General features: G+C 44.5%; 1 protein-coding gene across 3 annotated transcripts in view; it reads right to left on the bottom strand.

The window, feature by feature from the left end:
* The window catches only part of GRHL2 (grainyhead like transcription factor 2), a 156,236-nt gene that overhangs the window by 18,996 nt on the left and 124,976 nt on the right, over positions 1–12,264 (bottom strand). For 2 of the 3 annotated variants that reach the window (XM_057308103.1, XM_026495617.4), the window contains exon 13: positions 3,407–3,501. In XM_057308103.1, the coding sequence (XP_057164086.1) occupies positions 3,407–3,501 (95 nt within the window). The remainder of the gene's footprint in view (positions 1–3,406; positions 3,502–12,264) is intronic. The other variant, XM_057308102.1, reaches the window with a different exon arrangement.

Raw genomic sequence — 12,264 nt, 5'->3', positions numbered from 1 at the left:
GTCTGACCTTAAGGAATTCGTCGTCCCTTAGAGAGGCAGGCATTCCTCAAATAAGCAGCCAGCCAGATGGGGTTGGACAAGTTCAGAAGGAAAAGGACACAAGAGGGTGCTCACAGGGGCCTGAGCTTTTCACAGAGGTGGGAAGGTGGGGCGAGAGGACAGGCAGACAGACCAACGGTGCGCGGGCGCGGGAGGGAGCCAGGCCATGTCAGAGGCACGAGGGAGAAGCTGAGGACCTGGAGTACAACAGGCCTGGCTTTGACCCCAGGTCAGCCTGTCGTGGGGCCCTGCTTGTTTCAACTTCTCCAAGCGCTGCTCTTCCATGGACAACGGGGATAATATCATCATCTACCTCACGGGGTTGCTGTGGGGGTTAAATGAATAGCATCCACGTGGGGCACTGAGCACCGTGCCCAGCACACAGCAAGCACCGCTCCTCAATCAGCCGATGCCATTATGAAGCACCTGTTGTGGTTCTAGTGCCCTCAGTGAAGGGGAATGCGACTTTGTGCTCATTTGTCTGTAACATAACAGTCTCAAGTTGATAATGCACAGACTAGGGGAGATGGTAACGACCCCACACACCATCAGAGAGAAGAGAGTCTCAGGGGATACCCTTCCTTACAGCAACTGCACAGAGGCTTAGCTCTCAGAAAGATCTGGAATTGCCATTCACATGCAACCCTCCAGCCCCCATGAGCCGACTGTGCTTTCTCTCTCCCTCTTCCAATGATGTGGCTTCTGGTTCTAACTTCAGAGGGAAAGAAAAGGGCCAAAGCTGCAGCCCCATCTGCCTGGCTACTACTACAGGAAGAATGTGCAGCCAAGAGACCCTGCTGAGCCTCCGACCAGGGTCAGGTACCAACGGAGCTACAGTCACCACCAAGCTGAAAGAATGAAGTTGGACCTGGAAACTGAAACCAGCTCTAACTCAAACTCCTGCCCCTTCCCCCACTTCTCCCCAGTGCCCAGGGACTTCATTAAAGCTGCCTGCTTCATAAAGGCAAAGTCTACATGGGCACACAAGGGTTCTGCCTACATTCTCTTTCCTCAGGCAGATGTTCAGTTAGTGTATGACACAAAAGAGAAAAAAAAAACCTTAAGTATTGCAAAGTTTCTTCTCTTTACCAAGTACAAAAATAAACTACCAATTAAATAAACAGATTGAACGTGTCTCCAAAGATTTCAAAATTTAGTCCCCTGGAGGAATATTTATAGTCTCCATTTCAGCTGAAACGATTTAGTGGCCCAATGGCATTATAAGAGGACTCAAGGTTAGTGGCACAATGACAAACAATTAGACCAGAGGACTTCAGTTACAACTAGATGAGGACAATTAAACTGAAGAAAAGGGGTGGCTATTACAGTGAACATTCTACAAGCTCCTCCTGCAAGCCCCAATAGAAAAATGTCATTTCCAGCAGACTGACCCTAAGGAAACCCCAAACGTGTTCTATTAAAATGAGTACTGCTTCTATTGGATTTACACATTTTTTCTTTTAAAATCTTTGTCTTTAAAATAGTATGGCTGATACCCTCACTACAGGTGTCGCGGTCGGGGGTTAGAGGGGGTCTGGTGGCATGTGGACAGGCTGTGGTTAAGAGGCCAGGCAGGGCAGCGTCCCCACACCCACAGCTTGCCTGGGGCGGCAGCTTCAGGAACCGTGGGGCCGTGCAGGGCACGCACAAGAATCACTCTGCTAACGACAGCCACAATGACCAGCATGCGCCCCAGACGCTGGGGGAGAGGCAGACAGCCGCAGGGGCCGGCTCCAAGTGACTCCCACGGAGCCACCCAGAGAAGTGGCTAAAAGGCAGAGCAACAAAGAATGGCTTTGGTGATAATTATAATCATTTTCTCTCCTGGAGAACTTCTAATAAATAAACAATGGGAACCATCACTGACCCTGATTCCTCTAGTTTGTCAAAGACCAGCTCCGAATGGGAGCTCCAGGCCAGGGGCTCAGTAACTACACTGTCCTTTTCCAAAGGAAAGCCACTCCCAGGAGCTTGCAGCGCCCTCGTGTGTCTCTGTGATTTAGATGTTTCAAAGGCCATAGACTTGCTTTTTGTCACAGCCCAATAAAATTCCCAGTGGCAATTTTTGTACTGACTTCACCATCTCAAAATAATCTGAAAAACACAACCTTTGGGCTAGCCAGCATGCACTAAATATGGATGCAAGCTACAATTACACTTGCCTGTGTGATTCTTGATTTCCATATAACTCTGCCTTCATTCTAAAGTACGTGATAGAAGAGGCATGCAAGAACAAAGCTCAAAACGCACTCGAATATTTGATGGGAAGCCTGTGAAGTCAATCTTTTAAAGGTTTAAATGTTGCTAATGTAATTAACACCACCCAGGTATTTATGCTCTTTCCATTTTGAAACACTAATTACTTATTCACAATGAACAGAGGTAACTAGATCCAGACCTAATAATAAAAGCCACAGCTATCATAGTGAACGGAGTGCTTACTATGTGCTAGGCACCTGGGTGAAGTGTCTGGCATACACTGAAGTTCCTCGATCCTCACAGCAACTCTGCAGGTGGGTACCCTTGTCATCCCTGTTTTACAATGTGGACTTGAAGGAGCAGAGGGTCCCCCCAAGGTCATACAACTGTGAAGGGCTGAGGAAGGCTACAGAAGGGATGCTCTTGACCATTATGCAAATCCCGTTACAACAAGGAGAAAAGAAATACCATTTCTCAGTAACAAAAAACTCAAGTCTGTGTGGATGGTGAATATATGTAACATGGTAGCCTGACTCACTGAAAGTCGTGTACCGCACGTCTAAGATCTCTGGAAGCTCCTGGTGTTGGCCAAAGCAGGACAGATGGGAAAATGGCCATTCCCCACGCTTTCCTCTTCCTCCAAGGAAGGACAGTGAGTCATGCACAGTATCAAAAGGCAGAACAAAACACTGACCCACTCTCACTTCGTTTCTTACTCTCTTGATGAAGTGGAATAAGCCCTTGACTGAGAGAAAGCGAAGAAGTTGGGATGTCAGAAACAGGCTCATTTATCTGCCTGAGATGAGTCGTTTGCATCTGTGGAACAATTCTCAGCCGCTGCTGCTTTTGAGACATTACTGTCTCTTGTGTAGCAAGAGTTTCTTTCTGACCTCGGACCTCACTGCTGGCTGATCAGTACCCTCATTACTTTTCTCCCGAGGCAAAGGAAAGAACCAGTGCCCAGAAAGAATAAATGTTTGCTTAAGGTGCTTAAAAGGACAGGGCTGAAGGGGAAGGGGAAGACTGTGGACTTCCTGGGTCAGTAACCAATTCCCAGGCCAGCCCTGAACCACAGGGTCTGGGCTGGGCTGCACGGTCTTCTGTGTGAAGTGCCCCCACCATTCATGATGGGAGGGTGGGTAACCCTGCAATGCCCGAGGGGAGATACCTCGCTTCATTCCTTCTTCTTTCATCTGCTTAGAAGGTGCTGGACCAAATTCCTCTTCCATAGGCCTGAACATCCGTTTAACAAGGACACTGCTGCTAGAAAAGATGAGCAGAAATTGTTAAGTAAAGCATGCAGGAAGTCAAAAGAAAGGTTCGTGTATGTGTCTGGCCCAATCTTTTTCCTTTGTTTGTACCATCCATAGCTCCCTACAACTGGATCCACTCAGCAACCTCCTTCCTCTCCCCTGCAGGTCCCCAGTCACCCCTGTCTAGGGCAGAATACACATGCCAATATCTTCAGCACATGGACCAAGGACATATTGCCCATTACTGCATATGGATCCACAAAGATGAGACCCCTGGGTTTTACCCACTCTGTCCTACACCTAACCCTCTTCCTGCTCAAAAGATCAGGGCTGGGGTGGGGATAACAGGAGTGAGCCCTGGGGTCTGTGTGACCACCAAGTTATTAGCTCCTCCCATTTAGTTAGGGCCTGAGTGTCCTACACTCTCTTGCCAGCCCCTTACGGGCACAGTGGGGACCTCTGGAAATGAGATGGGCTTCCCTGGCTGGTTCTCAGTCCTGAGGCTGCCCTGACTTCCTGCTGTTCTATGGCTCCATCTGGTTGGAGCAGATGAGACTGCAGCGGTCAAAGTTCTCCAGAGACCCAGACCTCGGCTGCCCAGTCCTTCCCTCCTCCTTGGGAGGGGGTTTTCAGTATCCCCCGGACTCCATATGGTGCTGAGTCCCCACATGTCACCACCTGAGCCAGTGCTGGTGGAGCTACATTTCCTCCCAAAGTTCCTGTCCATTCTGGGTACTCTAAGAAAGCGGAGGAGCCTTTGAGAGGAATGGAAACTGGAAGCACAGACTGTCACAGAAGAGAAGTCATTGGTGCTGAGTGTTCTGAGCTGCATGTGTGTATCTTCCCAAATTCATATGTTGAAACCCCACTCTCCAGTAAGACGTTAATCAGGGCTGAGGCCTTTGAAAGGTAATTAGGACATGAAGGTAGAGCCACCATGATGGGATTAGCATCCTAAGAAGAAAGGACTGCCATGTGAGGACACAGTGAGAAGATGGCCATCTGTAAGCCAGAAGACGGTTCTCACCGGACACCAACCATACGGGCACCTGATCTCACACTTCCAGCCTCCAGAACTCTGAGAAATACACTTCTGTTGTTTTAAGCACCCCCCCCCCCCCCGCTGCATTTGTGGAATTTTGTTAGAGCCGCCTGAACTGCTTAAACAAGGAGATAATGTTCCTGAATGGAGTCTAGCTATTCTTCAAGTCCTCAAGGGAACAGACAGGTTTTTAGAAATTTTTACTCTCTTTGGAGATTCTTGGAACTAGGCACAGGAAGCAATGCCAGACAGGCAGTTCGGCAGAATTATTAAGACATGAACTCTGGGCCCAGACTACTTTGGTTTAAACCCCTGCTTTATACTTTACTAGCTATGGGCACATGGACAAGTTCCTTAACTGCCCTGAGCCTCAGATTCCTTGTCTTTAAAAGGACGTTGTTGAAAGAAATAAATAAATTTGACCTACGTAAACCACTCACACGGTTGCTGGATATACCGTAAGGGTTACTAAAGTGTTAGAGATGACCGCGACAGTGATGATAAAGGCAGAGAGATTGGAGAAAGAGAGATAAGGAGAAGAAGAAATATGGCAGACAGCTTGAAAGATGCCAAAGTTTCCCTGTACCCTCAGAGAGCAAAAAGTCCGCTTTGGTGCAATTTAAGGACCCATGTCAGAAAAGCTTCCTGCATGGGAGGCTGACATTACATTAGTGCCAAGCTTCCAAGACAATACAAAACCCTGCTTCAAAGACAATTCCCCACTGGCAACATTGTCATTAAGAAGCTATTTGTCAGTTCTCAAGTCAAGCTGGTGGTGGGGTCCGGTGGTACAAAGAGCACAAGGTACAAAACTATGGACGGTCCAGAAAGTGTTTCTATTAATTCTAATAGTTTAAATTATTAAACCGACAGTGCTTTAATCTATCATCTCGTATGCTAAGCGCTCTGAAAAGGTCTATCAGTTTTTTAAAAAGACTTCACATTTTACAAAGTATTTTTCATCTCTTGGTCACTTAGGTCTCAGGAACACTGTGTGAGCCAGCCAGGGCAAGGGCTACTCTTATCCCTATTTTAGTGAAAACCAAATTCAGGCGCAATGTGCATAATTGCAGGGTGATGTGGCTAACAAGTAAAACAGTGGTTTAGAGAATGCAGCTCTGAGGGACAACCTCATGATGAAGGCACTCAATAAATCTGAGGTGACGATGTGAGGGTATAAGAAATGATAGTAAGAGTCAGCATTCTCTTTTATTCCCAAGTAAGTCAAACTGTGAAAACAACTTGAGGGAAAACCCAAACTCAAGTCCCAGTTCACGGTGGTAAGAAGTTGTTAGGGCACTCTTCCCTCTGATTTCACCTCACTACCTTATCATAAAAACAGGTCATGTTATTCCACTGTGTCTTGGAAATGGGGTGACCGTGACCTTGGGAGCAGAAGATTAAAAATCAATTCACACAACTGCCAGTGACCAGTAGGTTAATAACAAGTAATATCACCAGACACGCTCCCATGCTGTGTGAGGGTTCCAAAACCAGTGGTTTCTTTTTTTTCTCACCAAGCAACATTTATTTATATTCTTCCAGTCCTGCTGACTTTTGATAGCACCTCATTCTGAGTCATGACAAACTCTGCCATTAAAATAACATCTTGGATAAACCACATGTCTCTTGGGAATTCAAAAATGCTTTTTCACACTTCCAAATCTATAAAGCCAGCAGGAGTCAATAAGTTTGTGTGGTCTGGATTCAAATGTTTCATATATTTTCAAAGCAAAACAAGAAAAGAGGAGCAGGTATGACAGACCCATTTGATAGATGATAAGAACACAAACTTCAGGTCTCCTAATGTCCTGTCCAATTACACTGTACTGTACCACTGAAGGACTACAGAACCAGAAGAAGGCACTTTCTCTGATGTCAATCTCTACCTCACTGGCAAATGTGTGGCTAATATGTGGGGTGACTCCGGGTTCAGCAGCATATGAAGCCATTGCCCTGCGGGGTCAATCTCAGGGAAAGAGAGTCCCTGAGGTATAAACAAAGAACTGCTAAGTCTCATAGGAAAAAAGGTGTTCAGGTCTGAAGCCTGGGTCTCTGGCCATACTTGCCAGCTTGAGCTGGCACTAGCCACTTGCATGAGGAGACACTGAAATAAAGTGCAGAAACGAGTTGCAGGTACCATGGAGACACTGTTTGTCTATTCCACAGCTCTGCTTATGGTCTACATGCGCTAATTACCATGTATGCCCCCAAATAAACTGAGCTTCCTCCCCGCCTCCATTAGCCTCAGAAAAGAGGAGGCTCTCTTATGTTCAAGTCCTTAGAAGGTCATTCACAATATGGAGTAGGACCTCAATTAATTTCAATAACAAATTACTCTTTGGGTAATCATCCCAAAATGACTTAAATCAATGCTAATTTGGGAATTGATATAATTCATCTGGCACAATTAGCAAAACAAACAAAACCCACACATAGATTTAGTAACGATTACGATAGTTAAGAGCTCAAAAATGCGAGTAATAAATGACTAGGTTCGAAGGATCATTTGAAGAGGAAATAAAGATATTTCTGTTCCTGGTAAGATGTAGCTTGTGACAAGCCAACGTTCTACCCAAGAACAATGTGAAAACTGTATAAAATTAAACAAGCAGAAGACCTCTTGAAAGTACTGGAGACTGCTGATGGGGAGTCAGGGCTTGAGGAGCTGAGGTCTCAGGGAAGAGAACACAGAGAGATGAGCTGGTAATGAGTGAGCCACCGTCCCCTCAGAGCATTTGCCAATTCTTGATTGGGAGCAGAACGTGATAATCCCAGCTGAGGCACGTATGCAAGAGCAAAAATCTGCATAGCTTTTTGCCAATCTTACAGAGTTAGAGAAACAGAAATTGGTGTTTAGGGCTGCAAAGGTATCTAGGACTTACGGAAAAACTTCCAGAAAGTAGGGAAGCACAGAGAAGTGAACCAGACAATGCAGTATTCCTTCCAGGATACTTGCCAAGTCCCTACACTGCACAGGACAAGAGACTACAAAATTAAGCAGAAAGCCCTTGAAAATCACAGAAGAGGCTTTAGTAGTCTCCCCACGCTACAGAGACAAAAATCAGATTTCAGAGCCCACAAAGGAAAAGGGCCCATAGAAAGTCCCTCAGAGCTACAGTCTTCAGGTTAGGATGAAGTAGAGGTAGTCTGAGGCTAATACAAATCACAACCGAGCTTAGGGTCAGTTCTGCCCTGACTGAAGCACAGTGATAGGCATTCACTCAGGCTGCACGCCAGAGGATACAGAAAACCTTCACAAGAGGAAAAGCCTGGTCATCTAGATCTTCCATAATTTTCACATACATTGTTCATCATTCAACTAATGCTTATTAAATATACTAATAAACAGCACCAAGAGAAAAAATAGACAATAGAAACAGGCCCACAGAAAACACATTTACAGCATGTTATTGAGTTACCAGATGTGAACTTAAAATATAATAGTTATTATTGTGTTCATGAATACAAATGACAAGACATATAGAGCTGGACTCTATTAAAATAAATAAACCAATTAAGTGGAAATCTAGAACTAAAAAGTACTATAACTGAAATTAAGAACTCAATAGATGAATTTAACAGAGTTGAAAGTTAGGTCAATAGAAAATATCCAGGCTGACACATGGTAAGCAAAGAAGGATGTTTCAGAAAAGCACATAAAAAACACAGGGACACAATAAAACATTCTAATACACATTTCAAATCTCAAAGGAGTGCAGAGAGAGAACAAATAAGAAGCACTGTTTGAAGAGGTAACAGCTGATATTATTCCCACACTGATGAAAGACATCAGCTGACAGGTTCAGTAAGTGCTATAAAATACCAAGCTGGAAAAAAATAAAGGAAACCTGCATGTAGGAACATCTTAATAAAAATTCTGAAAAGCTAAGAAAAAGAAAACATTTTAAAGCAGCCTCCTCAAACAATAAGAAAGGGAAGGAGGGAGGGAGGGAGGGAGGGAGGGAGGGAGGGAGGGAGGAAGGAAGGAAGGAAGGAAGGAAGGAAGGAAGACATCAACGGGAATGATGGAAACCAAAACTGAAAGAAAGTAATTGACAACCCGGAATTTGGTATCCAGCAAGAATCCTACAAAAGTCACTGTGAAGTAAAAGCATTTATAATAAACAAACAATATGAGGGAATTCTTTGCCAAAGGTTCCACAACAACAACAGCAACAAAAATATTAAACAGAGCTCTTCAGGCAGCAGGAAAAAAAACCCAAGGAAAAACAAGTCGAGGAAGAAATGAAGAGTAGTGGAAAGAGTAATGTAGGTTAAATTTATAAAAGGAGTCTTTAGTTTAAATCTTCCAGTTTGCAAAATAGCGAACTAGTATACAAGCAAGAATAACTGGTACTAATGTAAGAAACTGATGAAAATATTTTAAATATTTTTTTAAAACCTCCCTTGCCTATCTGATGCAGATTTGAGTATTACCAGGTGGGTTTTAAAATACAATATCTAAGAGTAAAAAATAAAAATAAATCAATCAAAAAGGGGGTAGGCCTCCTGACAACTGCATATGCATCTGCCATTATCACGAAATAAAAATTTTAATTAAGAACAATTGAAAATGGGAGGCAACATTGTGACAGACATTTGTGTAACATTTCTATGTTATGAGAATCGATATATGCGGCTTAGGATAAAATTTCCAAGGACAGTCTTGAAGATAAGGATTTAAAAAGTACTGTATCTCCACTCTGACTGTAGTGGGAAAGAATAACCCTGATAAACAGTGTGAGATGACATAATACGTAATCTTAGTGATGAGAAAGAACCTATGTCAAAGATGAATTGTAAAGATTTTGAAAAAGAGTATTTCTTAAACTGTAACTGACATTTCTGAATTATGTTACTCTTTAAATGTAGGTTAATTAAATTAACAAAGCAAGTATCAGTGAATCATTGATTCTTTTGGCAATATCCATAATGGTTTAACTATTCAAAGTGGCCCCAAAGCTTTATATGTTTTCAGCTCCTCTTTGGGAAATTGGGGGAAGTTGTCCTTTATGTTTAACCACCTTATATTTATGTTTTTGTGGTAAAACAGAGCCCATCATACCCTACATTTCATAGTTTGCTGAGCGTCCCTGAGAACTTTATCAAAGAAAAGTACTTGGAGCTCTGTGAAAGTGCTCCTTTAAAAGAAGTAGTGCAGAATTCTAGATTTTTATTTTGTGTTGATGAACACGGGGTGATGACTTTTTTAGAGTTAATATCATGTTGATTAAATGCACTCACTGGTGACTGGTTAATAAACTCTAACTTCCCCAAAGGGTACTGAATTTTAACCAAAGTGTTTGCTTCCATGGTAGATGAGCACAAGAACTGGCTCTTTTTCTCAGCAACACTGTAACCAAGCTCTCGGTTCGGTCTGGCAACATCTATGGGGTTCTCCCTCCCTCTGCCAGCGTCACTCAGCATGATGAGTGACGTCACTCTGGGAAGCTGTCTCTCTGAGCTGGTACGGGACCAATCCAAAAGGTTGTCCTGCCCAACCTTTACCTTCTTCTGGCTTTTGTTTTCCTAAGGTTCAGCTTTTGAGGAGATAATACAATGTGGCCCCAAGGGGGTGTGCTTTGAGAAGAAGCCAGGGGATAAGAGAAATTTCTGGAGAGGATTGTGGTCTGAGGATCCCAAGCAGCACCATGGTGATGACATATTCTTGGAGGGAAACCACTGAGCTCCAGACACAGGACTGCCCAAACTTGCCAAGTGTCCCTGTGCCCCAAATGCAACGTGAAAGCTACAGAGCTGCTAGACTTGAAGGGACCTCACTGCAGGCTGGAATGTGGGCACCTTCATGGGGAGGACCGTAGACAAAAGACAAAGGCAAGAAGGGTTTTCCAGGAACTAGAGGTCAGATGGGGATAGAGACCAGATCCCCAGAAGTAATGGAACAGAATAGCATTTCCCATCATGTGTGACATTTGCATAGCAATTTACATATGATTTCAAGGGGTTTAAAGCCCTTCCCTCTTACCCATAAGAGCCATTCATGAATCCCTGGTTAAGGGACCATATTCCACAGAAACTTCTTTCTGTCTGGCTTGTTCTTTCCATTCTTCTTCCTCTCCCTTTCTTCAATTTCTCAATTAAGTATCACTTATTGAGGGCTTGAAAAGGAACCTTAACAACAATAGTAACATCTATTTTTTTTTTTTTTTGAAAGCACCTTCCACATGCCAGGTCATTTGACATACTAATGCTTATAACTCTATCAGGTAGATATCATTATTTGCTATTTTTAGATGAGACTCCAAAAAGTTGTTATATTAGGTTACAGAGCTTGTAAAGGCCTGATTCAAATCATGGCTGGCCGGCTCCAGAGCAGTGGTTCTCAAACACTGATGAGCTTTAGAATCACCAGGGGACTTTAAAAAGCTCTCCATACCTAAAGTGCATCCCATGCCAATTAAATCAAAATCCCTGGGGGTGTGCTACTTGTATGTGAATTATTTTTCAACTCCCCAGTTGATCCCAAATTGCAGTAAGAGGCTTGCTGCCAAGAAGTGGTGTCCAAAGCCTCTGTATCTAACTTGGATCCCCTGTCTATGAAAAAAACCTGCATGGGGTCTGTCGCTGCCCAAACTCAGCACCAGAAGTCACCCCCAATACTCACTTTATCATCAGACAAAGAGGCAGGAGCAAACAGGTATTCCACTTTTTGTTCCGTTTAGGCACTTGGCTGATGATGGCTCCCCATCCCACCTCATCCGCATTTCTTCTACTTTCCCTCTTTAATCACACTCAGGTTTGCCGGCACTTGAGGCCAGCCAGCTGTACTTGTGAACAAGTCTGTGTCTGACCACCACGCTGGCCTTGGAGTCGCGGGGGGAGGGAGTGGTGTGCCTCCGCTGAGCGACCTCCTCCAGCTGCTGGTCGAGTGAATGCTGCTTTCCAGCACTTAACCAGACGCTTTCACACTAACGGATGTTGCTTGGCATGGAGTGACGAACTGGCCAGAGAGAGCCCTGACGGAGGCTATGTGAATGCCAAGGAAGGTGGCACTCCTCAGGGCTCGGTGAGCTGACACCCCTCTGCCAAATACACTCATCCGGGCTTGTCACAATCTGTGTCCCGCACTCCAGAGGGTGAACCAAGGGTGTGCTGTTGTCAAGGCCAGAAAGCTACCACAACAAGGGCCTGTCTCTGTGCCTCACCGGCAGCCACAGATCAAGAATTATGAGAGTGAGGTGACAGGGCACAATGGCTAAAAGCAGGCCACGGGGAGTGCCGCTAGACAGGGTTCCAATCCTGCCTCTATCACTGCCAGCTGTGTGACTTAGAACACGTTTCTTGGTCCTAAAGTTCCACTGCTCATTATGAAGTGCAGGTAATTACAGCATCTTCCCCATGGGAATTTTGGGAGACTTCAACACAACAGTGCATATAAAGCACTTAGTACCGTGCCTAGCCAAGATATCCAGTGAATGGTAATTATTACTTTTACATATAACAATAGCCAAGTACCAACCATGTATTAACACTGAGGCTCCAAGGCCACCCACCGTGCTCAACTGAACTCTAATTAGATATATGAGAGACAGAGACTCGGGCCTCAGGCCACATGATTATGCAATAACAGAAGGTAATTCTTACAGCCAAGCCACACAAGTTAGAAATAGGTCAATTGGCCACCTATACGTTGCCAACTTGCTAGGAAGGACATCGAAGGCCGAGGTCGATTGCCAGGGGAGGTCTGCACATGAAGCAGCACTCGGG

The sequence above is a fragment of the Ursus arctos genome, unplaced genomic scaffold (genome assembly GCF_023065955.2).
Source record: "Ursus arctos isolate Adak ecotype North America unplaced genomic scaffold, UrsArc2.0 scaffold_6, whole genome shotgun sequence".
NCBI lineage: Eukaryota > Metazoa > Chordata > Mammalia > Carnivora > Ursidae > Ursus > Ursus arctos.
Note: the sequence above shows the minus strand (reverse complement) of the source record. Positions and strands in the feature narration are given on the sequence as shown.